A 21,670-nucleotide genomic window follows, 5' to 3' on the forward strand; every position below is an offset into this window, starting at 1 on the left:
CATCCAATATCGATTGCGCCCATATCAGCCAGCATCTGGCGTCAGGTCCATCTGTCCAGCTTCATCTGCGCAACCAAAGATTCCACGTTCACGACCTCTCAACCCTCCCCCCCTTCACACAGCTCGACAGACCGAGTTCCCTGTTCACCTGGCAGAATCGCAGACAAGTCTGGCTACTCGAATAGCCGACTGTTGATTATTCTTTCACTTGTTCATTTACTCTTTTCTTTTTCCGCGTCGCAACCAGCTTGCGACAGGCTCACCTGGACCTCCTGTGTCAGGACCTCCTTCGTGTTTAGAAGATATTCAAAACCCCAACGGACCCGTTGCATCGCATCGAGACGGATCGATACAGACTTTGTTGTTGTCTGTTGAATCCATTGCTTCGCTACAGAGCTTGACCAATAGTTGCGCTTAGCTCAAGCGCGCCACCATCACCACATCATGGGGTTCGTCGAGCTTCAACTTCCATCCTTTGGCCAGTTTGCTAACCCTGTCGCCCGCAGTGTCCCCAAATTCTTCAGATGGCTCTCGGAGCGTTATCCAGCCATCTCTCAGCTTATTGCTGAGAACCGCATTCCCGAGTTCGACTGTCTCTATGTTCGCCTCCCCCAAAACTACATCACTTCCTGGAATACAGCAGCTAATTCTCTTGGGTAGCTCGACATGAACGGTATCATCCACAATTGCACGCACAAGGACTCGGGCGAAGATACGACATTCCGTCTTACCGAGGAGGAGATGTTTATACGCATCTTCAATTACATTGAGCACTTGTTTGGAAAGATCAAGCCGAAGCAGCTTTTCTTCATGGCCATCGACGGTGTTGCGCCGAGAGCCAAGATGAACCAGCAGCGTGCTAGACGTTTCCGAACCGCCCTCGACAACGAAAAGGCCCGTGACAAGGCGATTGCCGAAGGTGTCGAGATGCCCAAGGAGCCTCCTTTCGACAGTAACTGTATCACGCCTGGTACTGAGTTCATGGCCAAGTTGACGCAGCAACTCAAGTACTTTGTCAACAAGAAGGTGTCCGAGGATGCCGACTGGCAGGGCTGCGAGATTGTCCTGTCTGGCCACGAGACCCCTGGTGAAGGCGAGCACAAGATCATGGAATACATCAGAAACGCCAAGGCGCAACCTGACTACGATCCCAATGTGCGCCACTGCTTGTACGGCCTCGATGCCGATCTCATCATGCTGGGTCTTCTTAGCCATGACCCCCATTTCTGTCTTCTCCGAGAAGAGGTCACCTTTGGCCGCGCGAGTAAGGCCAAGAGCAAGGAATTGGAGCATCAGAACTTCTACCTGTTGCATCTTTGCATAGTCCGAGAATATCTCGAGTTGGAATTCCAGGAACTCAAAGAGCCTGGACGGCTGAGCTTTCCCTTCGATTTGGAGCGAGTCATCGATGACTTCATCCTCATGGCTTTCTTTGTCGGAAACGATTTCCTTCCTAACCTCCCCCGCCTTCACATCAACGAAGGTGCTCTTGCGGCCATGTTCCGCATTTACAAGTCTGTCCTTCCTCAGGGAAAAGGCTACATCAACGAGGGTGGTGTCATCAAGCTTGATCGTCTTCAGATTTTGTTGAATGAGCTTGCCAAGGATGAAACCAACCAGTTCGAGGACGATATCAGCGACGAGAAATGGTATCAGTCCAAGAAGCTTGCTGAGTCCAACGGTGGCGAGAGCCGCAAGCCCAAGGGTAAGGGCCTCGTTCTGACCTCTTCCCAGAGAGACCTGTGGAAGCAGCAGATCAGACCCTATGTCAACAAGCCTTCAGCCGAACCCCTGGATCTCGGAAGTGGTCTGAACGCCGCCGATCGCAAGTTTGTTCAAGATCTTGCAGATTCCCTCCACATCGAGTGGAACACCAAGGAGGATGATGAAGGCCATCGTCATCTCCTTTTGTCATTTCCCGCGGGTGCGGAAAACATCAACGACGAGGAAGAGGAGGGCACCCTTGCGCTTTACCGAGTCATGCACAACTACGACAAGGCTACCGTTGTTGATGTCACTGGTGAGGATGCTCAGAAGCAGTACAAGGAACTTTATGAGCAGAAGTACCAGGGTTGGAAGACCAAGTACTACCTGCAGAAGTTCCCTGAATGGGAGCCTGAGAAGTACGAAACTGAGCTCACAAAACTTTGTGAGAACTACGTGCAAGGTCTCCAATGGGTCTTGTACTACTACTACCAGGGAATCGCCTCGTGGCCCTGGTACTACCAGTACCACTACTCTCCTTTAACCTCAGGTACGTTAGATCTTGCACTGATTGTTCAACTTCACTAACAATGACTACAGATGTTGTCAAGGGTCTTGGAGCTGACCTCAACTTCAAGTTGGGCCAGCCTTTCAGACCATTCGAGCAGCTCATGGGTGTCTTGCCCGACCGAAGCAAGTCCATTGTTCCGGATATCTACTGGGATCTCATGACCAACCCGAACTCGCCCATCTACGATTTCTATCCCAGAGACTTTGAGCTCGACATGAACGGAAAGCGCATGGAGTGGGAGGCTGTTGTCAAGATTCCCTTCATTGACGAAAAGCGTCTGCTCAGTGCGATGGAGCCCAAGAACAAGCTCCTCAGCAAGGACCAGAAGGACAGAAACGGCTTCGGGGTCGCTCTCAAGTTCACTTACAACCCCGATGTCAACATCACCTACCCCTCCTCTCTGGTTGGCGTTTTCCCCGACATCACCCCTTGCCACTGTGTGGAGAACATTTTCGAGCTCCCCAACACTGAGGGTCTCAAGTTCCTCAACGGCCTTACCGATGGTGCCAAAATCAACATTGAGGCACTGGCAGGATTTCCAACACTGCACACGCTGCCTTACACGGCGTCGCTGATTGAGGGCTTTGGTGTCAACGTATTCCAGGCAGACAGCAAAAACCCTAGTCAGATCGTCACTCTGACCGAGTCGGAGGTTAGGACGAGAGCGCAGGTGGCTGCAGGAAAGCTAGGCAAACGATGCTTCGTCGGATACCCCTTTTTGCAGGAGGCCAAGGTCGTCAAGGTCACCGACGAGCTGTTCGACTACGAGCTCGACCAAAACGGCTCAGTCGTCCAGACGCATCTTGGTCCTAAAGAAATGCACTTCTTCGCCAAGGAGTCCCGCCACATTGAGGATTGGCACTCCAGGCGCCTGGGCATTGTCATTGGCGATGTTGAGTCTCTGGTGCATATCCATATGCTCAAGGGATTGATCAAGACTGAGGAGGGTGCTTTGATCAAGGAATACGACTTGAACCCCAGCATGAGAAGCGTCTATGCTTCTCAGACCATTGTTGACGAAGTCGTCAACGAGGACCAGCGCTTCATTGAGAAGGCTGCTGTCCCTATTGAGGAGGAGTACCCCGTCGGCACCCAGGCCTTCTTCCTGGGCGAGTACAACTATGGACGGGCTCTTGAGGTTACCGGCCACGCCAACAACAAGGCCAACATCCGAGTTCTCGTCCTCAAGAACAAGGAGCCCGAGTTTGCTAAGCCCATCATTCAAGAAATGAAGCGCCAGAACCGATACACTCCATCGTACGCCGTCGCAAAGATGCTGGGCCTCCACCCCTTGATTCTGAGCAAGATCCTGTCTTCCTACCAAGTTAACACAGTTGGTGGTCTTCGCGTCAACCTCGGTCTCAACCTAAAGTTCGATGCGAAGAAGCAGAAGGTGCTTGGCTACTCGCAAAAGTCAGAGTCTGGATGGGAGTTCAGCAACGCCGCTATCGAGCTTTTGGCCAGGTACATTGCTGCCTTCCCTGATTTCTTTGCCGCGATTCAGCAGAACCCTCAGGCCAGTGACGTGAGCGACACCGATCTCTGGAAGGATCCCAAGGTGGGATCCCAGCGAGTGAAGGAAATCGGAGCTTGGCTCAAGGAGGCGCAGACCCGCAACTTTGAGAGAGTGCCCTTGGAGGCCGAGCAGCTCGACTCGGTTGTGGTCATGAAGCTTGCTGAGGCAGGTGCACAGGCCTTCACCCAATCCCACGAGGTCGAGGTCAAGAACATGAAGGGTGTTCCTCGCTCAGCTATCATGAAGCCTAGCGATGCTGAGCTGTTCTTGAGCGGCCAGAAGTTCGCCCTTGGCGATCGTGTCAGCTTCCTGTGTTCTTCTGGCAAGGTGCCTCTCGGCAGCCGAGGAACTGTTGTCGGCCTTAGCCGTACCGCCAACAATCTGCTCTTGGATGTTGTCTGGGACTTGACTTTCATGAGTGGCACCACTTTGGGTGAAAGAGCCCCGCCTTTCCGCGGTATGACAGTCGCTTCCTCCTCGGTACTCAACACCACCTTCAAGCAGGTTGTCTCCGGCTCCAAGGCTGGAATGCAGCGCAAGCCTGCCCCGGCCCCTGCGTCGCGTACCACTGCCGCCACGGGCGTTCCTCAGTACAGGGATGCGCCTGCCCCGGACCGTGGCGCTTGGCGTGGTGGTGCCAACGGCGGCCAGGGTCAGCCTGGCCGCGGCCGCGGTCGTGGAGGCGGCCCCAACTTGCTCCACAGCACCCTTGTGTACAGACCTCATCCTAACGGTCAACACGGCGGGGAGGAGAACCACGAAGCCAACGGTCAAGGTCAGCGTGGCGGAGGCTTCCGAGGCAGAGGACGTGGCCGCGGAGGTCCCATTCAGAACCCTGGCTACTCCGGTCTTCACGAACAGCCGGCCCAGCAGCCCATGTACGGCAACGTGCCGCCCCCAGCCAACCTCGACGCTCGTGGCAGAGGCCGAGGATGTGGGGGACGCGGTGGACGCGGCCGAGGAGGAGCTCGTGGCCGCGGTGCTGCAAACGGACAGACTAATGGAGCGACTCCCGACGCCGCCCAATCCTAAAAATACATTGTGTGCTTACATTTCTGTGGCCTTTCTTGGTTCAGCAGATACCCCTTGATGAAGCGACTTGGTTTCTGATAGATGGCAATGGTTCCCAAAAGTCTATGGAGTATAGAAATGGCATTTACATTGGGCTTGGAGGTGCATGGCGACGGGCCTTTGTCTGTGTTGGCCAATGTCCGATTTGGGAGATGGTTGGTCTGGAATAGTCCAGACGGTCCGCCGTCGTAGATAGAGTCTGGAGATCAATGCATCAAGATGCGTCATCACTTGAGTCCTTTTAGAACATCACTTAGTGTGACAACACAGTTGAACGTGGCCTCAGCTTGGAATTTTATTCATTCACGCAAAAGTCCAATCTACGTTGAAGGCTTCTTCTCCTTGACCTTGAGAGCAGGAAGCTTGAAGACCTTGCTAACGCCACCCTTGAGTGCCTTCCAGCCGCCGATATCAATGTTCTGGTTCCACGTCAAGATGCCCACCCACGGTTGAACGTTGTAGTGCAGCTTCAGGACGACCTTGTCGGCTTCCGCGATTTTGCTCGAGGGATGCGTGATTTGGTACTTTGGCTTCTGGTTCTTGATGTGGAGTTTGCCGCTGCAAAATTTTGTCAGCATTCTGATACGGCCTGCAGCATTCTGATACGGCCTGCTATGAAACTTGAGGTCCAAAGTCTTACCGGTTGGGGTCGATGCTCTTGCCCTCGGCGCTCTTCCTCAGCTTGCGCATGGCGGCGGGGCCGATATTGGCAAGGTGGTCGGAGCTGGGAGCGGTGATGATCTGGTCCCAGATGACGGCCTGGTTTGTGGCGTTTGTGCCGGCGGCCTTCTTTGAGCTATCGGGCCATTCTGCCGTAACGTAGACGAAGACCTGCTTGGTGTTCCAGGTGAAGAGCTCCGAGAGGTCGGCGTCGAGGGAGAACTTGATGATGGCGTACTCCTCCTTCTTGGAGGAGTAGTAGTGGGGGCGTCCCTTCACGACCTGAACGTTTGTGGTCTTGAGGGAGCCTACGGAGGGGGCGCGAGGGGTGATGAGGTCGGAGGCGGCGATGAAGGCGGCGACGAAGAAGGCAACTGTCGTGAAGAAGCCAAAGGTATTTTGGGCGCGGGTTAGGGTGTTGTACATTTTGACGAGACCTGGCCACCCTGTTGGGGTGTGAGGTGGGCTACCTGTTGTCTGGTCGAAAATAAAGAATAAGACGCTTGTCAGCAACTGGATTGCATGAAGGGAAACAGGAAGAAAAAGGGAGTTGAAGCTTTTGTTCGCGATCAGATGCGACGTGGGAGGCCACGTTTGGGGGAACAAGCTTCAGCCTTGCGGAGCTGGAGATGTGGCTTTAGCGCGCCATTGGTCGGAGCTTCAGCTTGTGAGGTCCCCTTAGAGGTACCTGGGTACGTCGTCCCCTGCTGGAGCTAAGGAACCTACCGAACCGGTGGTGTGGTCTGTGGGGCCGTAAACGGCTCTTACCGGTGGGTACTTTACGGGCCCAGCATGAGAGGTGAATGGCATTTAGATGCATTCCACCTCGGGGGGGTTTTTTTTTTTTGAAGCAGCGGATGCGCTTCATCGGATCCTTGTCCATCTGCGTTCGCCTTTATATCACATGTCGTGTCTGCAGCTAGATTTCCTCCTCTCAGTCTTCATGATCACCATGAACTCCGTAGTAAGTCGCTCTAACGTCAGCAGATGGGAGGAAAGAGACACGACACTTTGCTCTGGTTATCTCCTTCCATGTACGTATCCATGTCCCGCTTTGCATATCTGAAGTGCCTTACCTTTTCCTCGTGGTAGTTCCTCTTCTCTTTCAATATCACCACTTGCAATGCTCTCTTCCAACTAAGTCAGGCTGGGCCAAGAGCAGAAGCTTCCGCATTTGGTCCATTGCAACTGGCTCAATTCCAAACTCTTCTTCTTCTGCGCCCTCCCCTCCCACCACGTAATCCCCCGCCTTCTTCTCTTCTCACACTTTTCTCAATACCTCGGCTTACAGTGATGCAACATGGCACACAAGAGAAAACCAGACTCAATCCGACTTGGAGGTGAGAATCAGGTATGTCATTGTCTTCTCAGGGTACCTACCATATTGGTGTAGACCCGTGGCCACACTCCTTTCGTTTCTTCTCGGCTTAAGCGGCGGGGATGGTGGGGGAACGCTTCCATTCGAGAAGGCAAGTGCCTCCTGGCGGATGTCGCGCTCCGGCGTGCTGGGTTTAATAGAGTGGATCCCGTCAGAGCTGCCCACGTCGCGCACAGCACAGGCCCCAGGCCACGACGAGACTTCCGGGTTGCAAATCCGCTTAGTTCCAGCGCGTGTCAGCGGGTACCACTGCACCTTTTTTTCTGGTCTCCAGCGTCCCCTCGGTGCCACCCAAATTTTGAGGTGAACCCCGTGGGTGCAGGGCCAGCCTCTGCCTTTGGACCCCACTGCTAACCGCACTTTCACGACCGAAGCAGGAGCGTGTGATCCCTCCTTCACATTCACATTTTAGAGTCGCGAGATCTCCCTGCGATGAAACGTCACAAACGAGCGCATCTCTGTCTTCGTCCGACTTTCCTGCGCCATCTTCGACTCCGACCGATAGGCCTCGATCCCATACCCCACGACTAAGGTCTACTGCAGAACGCAACGAGGACGGAGCTCTGGAGAAGACTGCGCGTGCGGCAGAAGGGGCGATTGAGACTGAGGAGAGAGGCAAGCAGGCCGGTTCGCAGATCACACATGTCTGTTCCAGCCGGAATATTTTCATGAAGAAGAAACGGCAAACGTAAGCGGCAGCGCAAATCCCACTTTCCACCAAGATTTGAACTAACATGGGGTTTGGATACCAGGTCCGAGGAGCTTCGACAACGATTCTACGACAGCACCTGCCACTCGTTTCCCACTTACGGGTATGCCTCGATCCGAAACATACAGCGGTAAAGAGACACTGCTGACACTCACTCTTGCAGGACCTCGAAAGACGGGGTTCCCGTTCCGGATCCAATGGTGAGTCTGCCCTACAAGCAGACTAGCAGTCGGGACTGACAATGGCACAGAATTCAAGAACCAAACTGGCGTTGACTGGCGGCAAGCCTCCTGCTTTCAATAACCTTAGCAAAGACTCCAGCAAACGATCAATCGCCGAAGCCCCGAGAGTAGCCAAACGTCAAAAGGTACAACCCGAGACTACACTAAGAGATGTCCCACCACACGCCACCCTTACAACACAGACGTTCGCTCCGCCCGTGGCATCCTCGTCGCTCTCACCGCAAACGCCCGCATTGGTCGACTTGACGCATTCGCAACGGTCGGTGGACGGGGATGCGGCTAGCAACCGCAGCACACACTCGGTAAACTCGACTGCGAGCGGAAGCGAATTCAGAAACGTGGAAAAAGCGCACAGCGGTTCCAGTAGGGGCGGTAGGAGATCTGGCAATCGACCTCGTCCTCGAGGATTGCGAGTCAGAGACTCAAAGAAGCCCGAGGGCTATGACTGGGATGGCGAGGATGAGATCGTCCAAGACCAGCCAACACAGAATAGGCGAGCTCGTGGAGATTCGGCAGAAGCGCCCAGAAAAAAGGCTTTGCGTCAACCCCCGAGACGCGGTCAAGATGATATACAAGAGGTTTCGGAGGACGACGAACTCGCTTTCCAGACCGGGCGTAGCCGTCGAGCGGGAGATGACATCTCGGATGATGATGGAAAGTCACCAGACGCCGGCAACACAAAACGGAAGCGAGGAGACATGACCACGGTGAAATTCGAAAAGTCGCAGCCGGTCAAATCGCAGCCGGTCATATCGCAGCCGGTCATATCGCAGCAGGGCATCCCCAAGACTTTTACCCTCAAAGTTGTTCGTGCCGTATCAGGGAAGGACACCTTCGAGGCCAAGAAGCCAGAGGAGTGTGTTCTCCTGAAGCTCGACCAGCACTTCAGGAGCCTCATCGCTTTCGATCAGGCAGGCAGGCCTTTTTCGGAGAGAGGGTGGCTGGATGTCAAGTTGATGTTCTGTACTAAAATATTTTACAGCATCACGGGCACCCCGTTCGCGGTAATTTGGAGATCTTCTTCCTCAAACGTAGGAGGCTTACTGGTGCTCGGCTTTGCTGAACCAGGAGATGCCCACCGCCTTGGGGACTGGGCTGAAGCCAGGGTAAAAGCCTTCACTACACAGAAGACCGACTGTTCCCCCAAGGACAGGTATGTATTCCGGCGGGTCGCTCTCAATCTCAGGGTGCTAACAAAAAGCTAGCGAGTATCTCCAGAAGATCTATGAAAAGCAAAAAGCGATTGCGGAGAAGTGGGAGGACAAAAGAGACTCTCAGCCGGATGATATCAAGCTCCTGGAACACAAAGAGGCGATCAAGGCCAAGGCCGATACGGTATCAGTACCGTGGACTCAGTCGAAAACCAGTCCCCCGAGCAATCCACCACTTCGCGGCAGTATGAAGGCCGAAGACTCATCGCGTTCGTCGAAGCCCGAGATTACGCCGTCACGTTCTTCAAAACCCGACACTACAACGTCTTCCTACTTCGCTCCCATCAGCCATGACACCGGGACTGAGTCTCGACAGGCCAAGGAATCGCCCAGGGAAGCAAGGAGCACCGCCAGACGAGTCCAGGAATCTTCTCTTGGCATGCCCAAACGCAAATCCCCAAGCCCCGTCTCGTGGATACAGCAAAACCCTGATTGGGACAAGATATGGAACGAGAAGCCGCTTATTTTCCCAGCTACGGGAAAGAACAGAGCGTCAGTCTATCGTGATGATATTTCGCGCCTGGAAGAAGGAGAATACCTGAACGACAATCTCATTGGTTTCTACCTACGGTACCTTCAAGTTCACCTGGAAAAGCAGAATAAAAAACTTTCCGACCGTATCTACATTATGAACACTTACTTCTATCCAAAACTGACTGACACCAAGGCGGGCCGGGGGATCAACTACGAAGGCGTCAAATCCTGGACTGCAAAGGTCGACCTTTTCGCCTACGACTACATCGTGGTGCCCGTCAATGAGAGTGCTCACTGGTATCTGGCAATCATCTGTCATCCATCCAAGCTGCTCAAGACAGATGACGGTGAACCCGAAGTCAAAGATGGCAAATCTCTAGATGATTTTAAAGAAGAATTAAAGGGAACCCCAGAGGAGAAACCAGTAGGGTCGGACGAAGGCATGGTTTCTACTGTTGGCGAGCAAGTCGAACTGATGAGTCTGGAAGAGAGCCAACCTGGGGAAGAAGAGAAGAAGGAAGAGCCGAGGCCTGGGAAGAAAGACAAGGGACCGTCTACGAAGCAACGTCAAGTACGCAAAAGCACGGGAATCGCTTTTCGGAAGCAGGATCCCACAGAAGCCAGAGTCATCACTCTTGACTCTCTCGGCGTCGGGCACTCCCCTACTTGCGGCAATCTGAAGGCCTACCTCGTCCAAGAAGCCAAAGATAAGCGCAACATGGCAATCGAACCACCTGGTACCTTTGGATTGACGGCAAAGAAAATCCCCGAGCAGGAAGATCACGCAAGTTGCGGCGCATTTCTCCTGGGCTACATGCGTGAGTTCCTGAAGGACCCTGACAGCGTGGTCACCAAAATAGTTCGTAAGGAGCGGCTAGATTGGGACATCACGTCCCCCGCGATGCGAAGCGAACTCCGTACCATCATTATCGAACAGAGGAAACTACAGAATGCCACCTTGGCGGCAGAGAGGAAAGCTAAGCGCATGTCTACTGGACAGCCTACTCCCGGCATCCTGCCAGATGAACGTCAAGAGAGCGAGCTTGCGCCCCCGAGAACTCCTCAGCCAGTGGCTGACGTGCCAAAGAATCCGTCATCCACTGTCAAAGGGTCTCCAGCCATAGGCCTGCCTCCCAACAATGGCATCAGCCCGCCGGCGAAAATCGAGGGAGGCGACGCAACCTCTCTCTCTGAAGATCCCGATTCTTCGAAGCAGGGTAAATTTACCACTACTGGGATCGAGGAAGTCTCGGGCATTGCTCAACCCGTAGGAGTCAAGGAAGGCCCGAGGATGGAGAAGACGCCGCAGGTCGAGCCCAATGCACAGCATATCGAAGCTTGTGAACCTGGCCCGGCAGCCGAGCGCTCTGTATTACCTGGCAACACCATTCTCCCGACCAACGAGCAATGCGACGTGATGCGGACTCTCGTGGACAGTTTCGAGCCGCCAGCGACGCCAATTCGGGAGGCATCGCGCAGCGGCAACTCAACTGGAGGTCGGTTCAGAACCAGTCCTCGCAGAACAAGTCCTCGTTTTTCAAGAACCAAGCTGGTCGAGGTGGACGAGAACCAAATGCTCTCCGCACTGAAATCGACGCCGGCTCAGCCTTCCGATCAAGTGGTACCAGGTTCTCGAAGTTCAAAAAAGAAACCGGGCAACAGTCACAAGATGTTACAGCCGCTTGCGTCTTCACCAGCCCAGTCTGCCGAGCAAAGAAAGGCAGCTGTCCGGGGTTTTAAGAGGAAACTCAGTATCAGTGAGGAAATACTATGCGAACTGTCTTCTCCACCGCCCAAGGCCGCTCGCAAGGATGAAAAGCCTGAATCACAACCTCAGAAGGGTGACTCGCCGAGCCAACAACTGCTCGGTGAATTGCAATCTTCCGGCGAGTCGATGCCAGGGCAGAGCCTCACATCCGGGACGGATGCCAGAATGCAAGAGAGCATCATTATCGAAGACGCGGAAGCTCCAAAGACGTCGCCTCGGACGTTGACAAACACTATCACGCAGAAGAGTTCTTACTCTGAGGTCAAGTCGCCGCCTCGGTCTACTAAAAAGAGGAAGCAGCCTTCTCCGCAAGACCAGCGAGCAAGGAATAGGGCGATACCGAGCATCGAGCGGGACGCCGAGAGCTCATTCAACAAAATCCAGAGGCCTGCGAACGGCTCTGAGACGGTGGATCTAACCGTGAACTGAGCAGGAACCGAACCATGATACCCCGTTAAGTAACGATTGAGGAGAGGCGGAGACAAAGAAGCGGTTGGATCTGTCGTGGAGGTTGGCAGATGAGAGATACAGCGTTCGTTTTCCTGGACTGGTTGGCGCGAAGGCGTTCGTCCAAATAGTGTGTAATGGCATAGCTATGTCCTCATACCCATAGAACGTTGCATGGCGTCCCAAGCACATCAAAGAGATAGACATTTTTTTTCTCGAAGAGTGGCTGCAATTTTTTACGTCGCTTTGACAGAGAGTAGAGGCTCATCTCGTAGTTCGTACATTGTGGTACAAGATCCTCTATAAGTAAGTGCTTTTTTCCCCAAACGCCCCTCTCCTAAAGGGAACATCTCTATATGCTTTTCTTTACTCGCTTCCCGAATCCGATGCATCATTATGGTTACCGTTGACTTCCGGTTTTTTCACCACCTTTGGCACCTCAAACACGTATCCTCCGTTCTTGGCGGTGCCCTTGCGCATCTGCCACCTGCCCAACCTGTGCTCTTTGCCTACTGCTGCTACGACACAGATGCCATCCTGCCCGCGCTCTCCGCGTTCAAAGATGGCAATGTCGTTGATCACGCCCTTCAAGCCGCCAGCGGCACCTTCTGACTTGCCCTTGGCAGCCTTTGAGGCCTGCTGCTCGGCTTCTGATGTGAGGATCCCCGCCTCCTCGAGCTTCCTCTTGTCCTCGCTTAGACGCCATACCCGTATGCAGCCGTCCCAACTGCCGCTGAGGATAACGTCCGAGTACGGGATCGACTTGAGCGCTGTGATCCACCGCGGTTGCGGCGGCGGCACCATGCTGGGATCTGGGTTGTGGTCGGCCGAGACCTCGTCCGGCCGGAGGGGCTGTTCCAGGCCGTGGGCCATGGGGAAGATGTGGAGGGGCTTCTTTTTCGTGACGCTCCAGAGAGCCAGGGAGCCGTTGTCGCTGCCGGTGACGAAGAGCTCGTCGTCGATCATGGCCACGCGGTCCATGCTGCCCTCGTGCGGGAGGGAGCGCGGGTCAACGTCTGGCCGGGACTTTTTGTCCACCGCGCCGCCGCGGAAGACGAGCTGCGTCTCTTCTGCAACCTTCCACAGGCGTGCTGTCCTATCGCGGGCGCCTACGCTCACGCAGCGCTCCTGGGCGAGGGCGTCAATGTCGACAATCTCGTCCTGGTGGCCGAATAGCGTCTCAATGTAGGCGAGCTCGTCCAGACTCCAGACCTTGACCGTGCGGTCTTTTGAACACGAGTACAGCTGGTTTGTGCCGCGGCGGAATGCAAGGCCGGTGACGGCGTCGCGGTGGTGGGTGAAGACGCGGAGGGGCTTGAGGGTCTCGGCGTCGTAGATGATGAGCCTGCGGTCCTGGCCGCCCGTGACGACGTATTTGCCGTCGGGCGACGCCGCGACGCAGAGTATCTTTTCGACGTGGCGCTGGTACGACTTCTTCTGGGCCTGGGCCAGGTTGCCCCTCAGCCAGTTCTCGAGCTCGGGTCTCTTGCGCGGCGGCGCTGGCGGCTTCTTGGGCTTCTTCTTGGTCGTCTGCGGGAACTGGTGCTGGGGCAGGTCCTGTATCCTCCACTTGTGCAGGTACATGTCCTTGGTGGTGGTGTAGGCGTAGGGCGCGTTGACGGCGACTGAGGTGAAGGTCTCGGTGTTGTTGCGGAAGAAGGACGAGGTCGCCCGGTCAAAGGCGAGCTCGTCGACGAGGGTGCGGTAGACTTTTCCCTTGGACTCGGCCACGTCCTCTTGTAACCTCTCGTTGATCAAGTCGCGATCAATGTCGGCGGCGTCGAACCCCACCTCGTCCACCTGCTGCTTGACGTTCTCGAGGTACCGTTCGGCGAGCCTCAGCCGGCGCTCGGCGGCCGTCTCGCCCGCGTTGTCTTCGTCGTCGGAAGAGGAGCCATTGTCGCTCTCCTCCGGGGCGGAGACTATGCTTTCGAGGTCAGAGTCGCTGCCTGAGATCGATTCGTCGTCGTCGTCGCGCTCATTTCGCTTCTTGGAGGCTGGTGCTGACGCTGTCGGCTTCTTGCCTTTGCTGCCGCCTTTGGCCGGTGCAGCAGATTTCGGAGGGGCTCTGTTAGACGTCTTTGAAGCGGCAATTCGCTTCTTGGGGGCCGCGGGGCCGTCTGTTCGCTTGCGTTTCTTGTTGGCGCCGGGTATCGTGAAGAAAGACGACATTGTGGGCGGTAGAGAGAGCGCCGTTCGCTATGCTTTGCCTGGGAATCTGGGCAAACAACTTTCCGTCCTGGCCCGCCTACATTGACGATATTTTTTTTTTCGCCTGGCTGCTCGAGGTGGGCTTGCCAGAAAAAAAAAGTTCGGTGGGTACGTATCTCGGAGAATCAGATAGCAGTGTGGGGTGTGGATGTACCCAATCATGAGTGAGTTAAGCAGGGGTGGTTTTTCCGGGCGGGCAGCGGTCTAGCTAGGCAGAATCCGCCCAGGACGGCCCATCCGTTCAGGCTGTAGCTTGACTGCGCGTTCCGGGGGGTAGCTCGAAGGCAGGTCGAAGGCTGACGAACAACCGACATTCAACACCAACGAACGCAACATCACCAACGTTTTCTCCCACAGCAAACCAAGCAGACCAAAACCAGAACCACAGTCAAAATGTGAGATACCAGCTCCTCGATTATCTGCTCGTCGGAGATGCAGTGAGCTAATATGGAGTGCGATTGACAGGGAGGTACTACTGGGTATCACGGGCAAGGACTTCACCATCATTGCAGCTTCCAAAGCTGCCATGCGCGGTGCAACGGTCCTGAAGACTGCCGACGACAAGACGAGATCCCTGAACAAGCACACACTGATCGCATACTCTGGAGAGTCTGGTGATACCGGTTAGTCTCCTGCATCATAGAGCTCCAAACCCCGCCGGAGATGGAGGGGCGAGCATCGAATTCAACCCCTCTACCCAGTTCGGTCACGATATACGAGCTTCGATGTGCTGACCCGAACTCTACAATGTATAGTGCAATTCGCCGACTACATCCAAGCAAACTCCCAGCTCTACTCGATGCGCAATGAGACAGACCTGTCCCCCTCTGGCCTCGCCAACTTCGTTCGTGGCGAGCTTGCCTCGAGCTTGCGGTCGCGGAAGCCGTACAACGTCAACCTGCTCCTCGGCGGCGTCGACCCCATCACACAGAAGCCCGCGCTGTACTGGCTGGACTACCTTGCGTCATTGGCGCCCCTCCCATACGCCGCCCACGGCTACGCACAGTACGTTGACCAGCACTGGAGCTTCTCGGTGAAGCTCCTTCAGCCAAGCTCCCGAGCTAGAATCAAGGAGTCGTTGGGGCTAATTTGGTGATGCAAACAGATACTACTGCCTGTCAATCCTCGATAAACACCACCACCCCGATATCACGCTAGGCCAGGGCATCAAGATCCTTAACCTGTGCACGGATGAGCTCAAGAGACGGTTACCCATCGACTTCAAGGGCATGACGGTCAAGGCTGTGACTAAGGACGGAATCGTGGACATAGAGTTCGATGACGACAAGGTGGTGAAGGCTGCTTGAGGTGGCTGAGATGCGGATGCGATGACGGGAAATGAGGGGCCTTTTGGGACTGTGGTGCGAGGGAGCATCAGAGAACAAGAGAGAAAGAGGCCATAACCAGCAAAACTGTACTACTAGACCGGGCTGGTAAATGATACAGGCATCAGTTCTATCACGACAAAATGCCATTCCTGGAGAGACGTTGTCCCGTGCTTCATCTAGTATGAGATATGCTGATGCGATTCAAGATGGGATCATCGGCACGGGGAAACACAAGACGGCATTGTTTATGAAGAAGCGGGATTATGCCATTCTCTTCCGGCCGACACAGGGCAGTCCCGAATTCGGGCTTGCCCGTGCTCGACAGCAGTGTGATGGTTGCTGTATCAGTCTACCGTCGTAGTGGGAGCGACTCAGTCAAGTGTTGGGAAGCAAACGGAAAGCGAGGGAGGGTGGTTAGTCCAAGCGGTGAGGTCACGGTTTTCCCATAGGTACGGTTCCAGAAAGGCGTCCAAGGTCCTGAAACGGGTGCCGGGCCGCTCACTTTCCAGAAGAAAAGCAGTGGTCGGAACCGCTCGAATCGTTCGGTTCCTTTACCTTGAGGAACCTGGGAAGTTTGGCGCTTCAGCCGAGAGCCAGCCCCAGGTATCTATCTCATCCAATGTCTCGCGTGTTTTATACGCAGTAAGGATGTCGTCGATTCCTTTTGGACTGAAGATGAGGGATGTATGTGATTGACTGGGCGGATGATGTTCCGGCCGGTTGACCGATCCACAGGTTCAGACACTGAGACGGCAAGACCCCCCCTGCCGGATGTACCGTTGTAACTTGTATCTTTGAACCCCTCCGGCGTTTGACTCGCACCATTCGCCTTTTGACCCTTCAGACCTTGGATGTTTCCCTGTCTTTTTTGGTGGCTGACTAGTCGCGCATCGATTCTTTATTGGTTTATGAGTTGCATCTGGCGGATTCGGCGGCTCCGATGTTTGTTCGACGACGACGCTTGAAGCATTTTTCCTTCCCCTTTTCGCGGTCTTCTATCGGTGTTCTATGCAGGTTCGAATTTTACATTGACATCTCTTGTGCTGTGGTATCGGGGTTTTCAGGAAACTGGTGCACCGCCACCGGAAGACTTTAGAAGCGAAGCCTTTGCGGGTGGCCCCCACGAAATGACGTCTTTCAGTACTGGCGGGCGTGATCTAAGGCTTCTTCTACCCAAACATGCCTTCGCCATGAGAACCATGCGTCTGCTCTCCAATGGAAATAATCCGCTGATGGAGACCGAGTGCCAAACCTATATCCTCAATTTTGCTGCTCCAATGGGCACCAGTCTCCGCACACAGATGGATGGTTTAGGGAGCCCGTCGGAAAGCAAGGTCCCAGTCGTTCTGTTTGTGGTCATGGTGCAGTGAAATGTCACCAAACAGAACAGGCCAAGTGGGTGACAAAATCGATTTGCGCGCGACACATCCGACAAGCAGTTCCACCGCTATTATCAACAGCATTGATAATTGAATGAAATGTATTTCTCCACGTATGTACCTAAGAAAATTTTGATATAATCCAAGTCGTCCATGACCAGGGTTACAGCCAAGGCTTTCTTACGATCACGAAGTCAAGAGGCAAAAAGGAATGGGAGAAGAGGCCTGCAAGTGAGCGACAAAATCGATTTCCTGCTATTCATCTTGATAAGTCCCCTTTCACTATCATATCATTATTATTACCTTTCTATATCTTATCGCCACTTGAAGTCCAATCTCCAGCCTTCCATATCCATACCATCGACTTGCGGGGCACCCTGTAACCCCGAGCTTCATGTCTTGTTTCTTCCCGTCTGCGGATACAAACGCTAGTCTGGCCCGGCCACCAATAAACCAGCCCCAGGACTGCGTACCCAGCCAAGAAATCACCTCATTTAGGTAGGTACCAGCCTTCTGCAATAATCCTCACTTCGACGTGTTGGCCATGGAATAATCCAGAGTTGGCCGGCACGAGGGAGCGCCAAATTCAAACTTGCACGCAGTAACAGGATCGGAACACCCAGCCGTGTTGGACTCCAAGGGTCGGGTCCGTTCATGCGCGGGCCGTAGCGATGGATGGACGTGACGTTTGTTCACCTCAGCTGAGGTAAGGGCACTCGAGCACGTTGCACCCTCCCACCGGTACGTACCGACGTTATTCTTCGTCGGTATCTCCTTCTGCGGTGTCCAGCCAAAAGACTGTCGCTGGATTGGTTCCCGCTCCCTCCCTCCTCTTCAGCCCAAGAAGAAGGCGATGAAATAGTGACTCAGGAAAAAAAAATTTAGTACGAAGGGGATGGAAAACCTGGATGGTTGTTGGTTGGAGAGAGTTTAGCGTGGCCTGTCACCTCACATGTCATCATACTTCTGGCCCCTTCACCCTGTAGAAAGCAAGCACATGCTACACGTCCTCGAGGGTGGCCAATCCGGTGCTTTGCTTATCCACCCCCTGGGCGGGCTGTAGCGGCTGAGAGGGAGCCTGAAGCCTGTCGTGCGCTCTCACTATCTATTTCCCGTAAGGTAAGGTAAGGTAGGTTCTCATGGTTCCTTACTCCTGAGTCCTGACGGATTTCTTGCCTGCTTGAAGCCTGAGCGGGTGGCAGGCGTGTGCCCCAGGAACTTACCTTACCTTAGGAACTTGGAAGTAAGCACGTAAGGTCGGGTGCCTCAAGATGGAAGGCAGGCACTGGCTGTGCTCCTGTCCAGGCCAGGCCCAGTCCAGTCGAGGCAAGGGCAGCCCGTAGACTCTCATCACCGCGGAGTGCAAACAAGGGAAGGAACGCCTCCCCAAATTTTTGCGGGAGGGAAGGTATGGTTGGGGTGCGTGGGTGCCATGGCCAGCAGCGCCCAGTGCTGACGGAGCCAGGTTGGCAGGGGTGTGTGGCCTTTCTGGTGGATTCCGACACAATCTCAAACCGAATTTTTTTTTCTCCCCTACTTCTTGCCTCCTCCTCCGATCTTCAAAATCCCTTTTCCCTCCCACAACCTCCCCCCCTCCTCCCACACAAAACTCTTCCCACCTTACAAAAACAAAAGGGATTATATTCCTTCAACCCCCCATCCCCCTCACCGACACATCACATTTCATCACCTGTTCTCTTGTCTTTTCTTTGACGCATCTTGGGAAAAGCAAGTCTTCGGAACTAATCGTCGTGCGCCTGAGCACTACGCGCCTGCCTAATAGACGAACACCGAGAAGGACAAACTTTGGAAAGTCAACGCCCCGACTTTCTGTTTCTTCTCCCTCTTTTTTTCCATCCTTCGGTTTGCTTTTCTCTCAACCGCGGACCGGCTTCCTTTCACTTCGACTTTTTACTCTTTCGCTGTTTTCTCAGTCGTTTCGAGAGTAATCCGACCACGTCGATCGATTCCACATACCCTTCCGTCGACACTCGAGCAAACAAAGTCTTCCAACTACAGTCACGATCAAATCACCCATCATGGCTGACCAACTCAACATGTCTGGCCTGAACATTCAGGACCAGCAGAACCAACCCCGCTCGTACATCCCGCCTCACATGCGTAAGATGGGTGGTGCGGCTCCTCCGGCGATGAACGGTGGCGGTGGTGGTATCAACAACAGCGCTTGGGCTGCTGGGTGAGTCCTTCCTTCCCTCTCCTCGTGATAAGGGCGTATTTGGCCCGCTTGCCTTGAGTATTGGCGACAGTGGCTAACATTTTACAATAGCAACCAGCAGAACTTCAACGCTGCTCAGCCCGGCGGCGACTGGCCTGCCATGGGCGGCCCTGGCGGTCCCGGCGGTCCCCCCGCTGCTGCCCCTGCTCCTCAGCAAAACTTCCACCCCCGCGGTGGTCGTGGTGGCTGGCAAGGCGAGGGCGGTGGCCGCGGCGGTTACAGCGGTGGCGGCTACGGTGGTCACGCCGGCGGCGGCGGTGGCCAGGCTCGCGGCTCTGGCGACGGTCAGTGGCGCGACGGCAAGCACATTCCCGGCCCCGTCAACCCCCGTGTTGAGCGTGAGCTTTTCGGTACCCCCGACGATCCGTCCAAGCAGCACACCGGTATCAACTTCGAGAAGTACGACGACATCCCCGTCGAGGCCTCTGGACATGATGTTCCCGAGCCCGTCCTGACCTTCTCGAACCCTCCCCTCGACAACCACCTCATCGGCAACATCGAGATGGCCCGCTACAAGGTCCCCACCCCCGTCCAGAAGTACTCGATCCCCATCGTCATGGGTGGTCGTGATCTCATGGCTTGTGCCCAGACTGGTTCCGGAAAGACTGGTGGTTTCCTGTTCCCCATTCTGTCCCAGGCCTTCATCAACGGTCCTTCTGCAGTTCCTCCCAACGCTGCGGGTGGCTTCGGTCGCCAGCGCAAGGCTTACCCCACCTCCCTGATTCTGGCTCCCACCCGTGAGCTGGTCTCCCAGATCTACGAAGAGTCTCGCAAGTTTGCGTACCGTTCCTGGGTCCGCCCTTGCGTTGTCTACGGTGGTGCCGACATTGGTTCCCAGCTTCGCCAGATCGAGCGCGGCTGCGACTTGCTCGTTGCTACTCCGGGACGTCTTGTCGACCTCATAGAGCGTGGTCGCATCTCCCTGCAGAACATTAAGTACCTCGTGCTCGATGAGGCTGACCGCATGCTTGACATGGGTTTCGAGCCCCAGATTCGCCGCATTGTCGAGGGTGAGGACATGCCCAACGTCCAGAACCGCCAGACTCTCATGTTCTCGGCCACTTTCCCCCGCGACATCCAGATGCTCGCTCGCGACTTCTTGAAGGACTACGTCTTCTTGTCCGTCGGTCGTGTCGGTTCCACCTCTGAGAACATTACTCAGAAGGTCGAGTACGTCGAGGATGTCGACAAGCGCTCTGTGCTCTTGGACATTCTCCACACCCACGGTGCTGGTCTCACTCTCATCTTCGTCGAGACCAAGCGTATGGCCGACTCTCTTTCAGACTTCCTGATCAACCAGAGCTTCCCCGCCACCTCCATTCACGGTGACCGCACCCAGCGTGAGCGTGAGCGCGCTCTCGAGTTCTTCCGCAACGGTCGTTGCCCCATTCTGGTCGCTACTGCTGTCGCTGCTCGTGGTCTCGATATCCCCAACGTCACCCACGTTGTCAACTACGACTTGCCCACCGACATTGACGACTATGTTCACCGTATCGGTCGTACTGGTCGTGCCGGAAACACTGGTCACTCCACTGCCTTCTTCAACCGTGGCAACCGTGGTGTCGTCCGCGAGCTTCTCGAGCTTCTTAAGGAGGCTAACCAGGAGGTTCCCAGCTTCCTCGAGACCATTGCCCGTGAGTCTTCCTACGGTGGTGGCCGTGGCGGTCGTCCTCGCGGCGGTGGCCGTGGACAGGGTGCCAACCGCGATTTCCGCAAGTACGGCGGTGGCGGTGCCGGCGGCGGCGGCTTCGGTGGTGCTCCTGGCGGTGGCTTCAGCGGCGGCGGTGGTGGTGGTGCCTACGGAGGTGGTGGCGGCGGCTTCGGCGGCCCCCCTGGTGGCGGCTTCGGCGGCGGTGCTGGCGGTGGCGCCGGCTACGGTGGTGGTGGTGGTGGCTACGGCGGTGGTGGCTACGGCAACCCCGGTGGCCCTGGCGGAAACTCGTCTTGGTGGTAAGCATTTTCCCATCACGACATCTGGCGACTGTGAAACAGACGGTAGTCTCGCGGTACGCCGCCAGGCAGCTTTTGCAACTAGCTGCGAGTTTTCAAGTTTCTTTTTTCCTTTGGGTTTGCGCGCATGGGTCGACATGGTACGCATTCATCGTCACGCTTTTTTCTGCATTTCGACTTCTTTTTTTCGACACGGCGACATGACCCCGAGAGCCAACGGTTGTGCCTCTCAAACCCCAACGAGAAGCATCATCGGGTGTTCGGACAGGCATCGGCATCGATAGAGAGCATTTCTTTGATTTTGCTGGACCGAAACTCCATGATACCCTTAGATCGACATTGGGAAAAGCTTTGAGAATCGGCAGAGCTGCATGACAACACATGCGATGTGCTGCAGCGTGGCCGGATCTACGGATACACGACACGGATCCTGGATCTGCCTACGCATTACGACGATCATGTTTCTGCTTTTCTACCAGCGTTTTCCCCCGAAGGGCATATTCGACGCTTTTCGATGATAGAAGGGTCATGCATCTCGCCGTGCATACAATAGACAAAAGTGGATTTTCTCGGTCGTCTGGTCATCATCGACGCTGCAGGTCTGCCTCCGGGGCAAACAGGGCAGGGCAGCGATATTGAGGACAAGGCGGCGGAAATAGACTGGACTGGTAATGGAAGGTTCGGATGGACGGTCGACAGAACGGATAATCACAAGACGTTTTGAGAGCGGGAACCAGTGGCCCTCCCAGGCACAGATTAGGGATTCAAAGGGAGGGGATACAAAAGTTCTTGCTCTTAATCGATAATGGCCACAA

General features: G+C 55.0%; 7 protein-coding genes across 7 annotated transcripts; 5 read left to right on the top strand and 2 right to left on the bottom strand.

Moving 5' to 3' along the window:
• Positions 1 to 444: 444 nt before the first annotated feature.
• CLUP02_07833 (XRN 5'-3' exonuclease) lies at positions 445 to 4,823 on the top strand (the record flags this gene model as incomplete). The annotated part of the gene is made up of 3 exons (XM_049286825.1): positions 445 to 600; positions 661 to 2,254; positions 2,305 to 4,823. The coding sequence occupies 3 exons, from the start codon at positions 445 to 447 to the stop codon at positions 4,821 to 4,823; spliced, it is 4,269 nt and encodes a 1,422-aa protein (XP_049143968.1).
• A 359-nt stretch (positions 4,824 to 5,182) lies between these two features.
• Positions 5,183 to 5,948, bottom strand: CLUP02_07834 (signal peptidase subunit; the record flags this gene model as incomplete). The annotated part of the gene is made up of 2 exons (XM_049286826.1): positions 5,183 to 5,420; positions 5,503 to 5,948. The coding sequence occupies 2 exons, from the start codon at positions 5,946 to 5,948 to the stop codon at positions 5,183 to 5,185; spliced, it is 684 nt and encodes a 227-aa protein (XP_049143969.1).
• A 561-nt stretch (positions 5,949 to 6,509) lies between these two features.
• Positions 6,510 to 11,917, top strand: CLUP02_07835 (sentrin-specific protease; the record flags this gene model as incomplete). The annotated part of the gene is made up of 9 exons (XM_049286827.1): positions 6,510 to 6,589; positions 6,669 to 6,812; positions 6,874 to 7,203; positions 7,313 to 7,588; positions 7,653 to 7,712; positions 7,773 to 7,809; positions 7,860 to 9,004; positions 9,057 to 11,724; positions 11,786 to 11,917. The coding sequence occupies 9 exons, from the start codon at positions 6,510 to 6,512 to the stop codon at positions 11,915 to 11,917; spliced, it is 4,872 nt and encodes a 1,623-aa protein (XP_049143970.1).
• A 200-nt stretch (positions 11,918 to 12,117) lies between these two features.
• Positions 12,118 to 13,923, bottom strand: CLUP02_07836 (WD repeat domain-containing protein; the record flags this gene model as incomplete). Its single annotated transcript, XM_049286828.1, has 1 exon — positions 12,118 to 13,923. The coding sequence occupies one exon, from the start codon at positions 13,921 to 13,923 to the stop codon at positions 12,118 to 12,120; it is 1,806 nt and encodes a 601-aa protein (XP_049143971.1).
• A 316-nt stretch (positions 13,924 to 14,239) lies between these two features.
• CLUP02_07837 (proteasome A-type and B-type) lies at positions 14,240 to 15,269 on the top strand (the record flags this gene model as incomplete). The annotated part of the gene is made up of 3 exons (XM_049286829.1): positions 14,240 to 14,585; positions 14,718 to 14,967; positions 15,068 to 15,269. Coding segments are annotated over 3 exons (798 nt in total), but the record flags the coding sequence as incomplete, so codon positions are not given.
• A 130-nt stretch (positions 15,270 to 15,399) lies between these two features.
• CLUP02_07838 (uncharacterized protein) lies at positions 15,400 to 17,732 on the top strand (the record flags this gene model as incomplete). Its single annotated transcript, XM_049286830.1, has 12 exons — positions 15,400 to 15,617; positions 15,671 to 15,974; positions 16,026 to 16,071; positions 16,204 to 16,280; positions 16,355 to 16,624; positions 16,681 to 16,728; positions 16,831 to 16,940; positions 17,012 to 17,167; positions 17,228 to 17,310; positions 17,371 to 17,410; positions 17,467 to 17,530; positions 17,604 to 17,732. The coding sequence occupies 12 exons, from the start codon at positions 15,400 to 15,402 to the stop codon at positions 17,730 to 17,732; spliced, it is 1,545 nt and encodes a 514-aa protein (XP_049143973.1).
• Positions 17,733 to 18,708: 976 nt separating this feature from the next.
• CLUP02_07839 (DEAD/DEAH box helicase) lies at positions 18,709 to 21,579 on the top strand (the record flags this gene model as incomplete). Its single annotated transcript, XM_049286831.1, has 6 exons — positions 18,709 to 18,866; positions 18,957 to 20,855; positions 20,905 to 20,995; positions 21,067 to 21,111; positions 21,253 to 21,315; positions 21,409 to 21,579. 6 exons carry the CDS (start codon positions 18,709 to 18,711, stop codon positions 21,577 to 21,579), a joined length of 2,427 nt encoding a protein of 808 aa, XP_049143974.1.
• Positions 21,580 to 21,670: the final 91 nt, after the last annotated feature.

The sequence above is a fragment of the Colletotrichum lupini genome, chromosome 4 (assembly GCF_023278565.1).
Source record: "Colletotrichum lupini chromosome 4, complete sequence".
NCBI classification, from domain to species: domain Eukaryota; kingdom Fungi; phylum Ascomycota; class Sordariomycetes; order Glomerellales; family Glomerellaceae; genus Colletotrichum; species Colletotrichum lupini.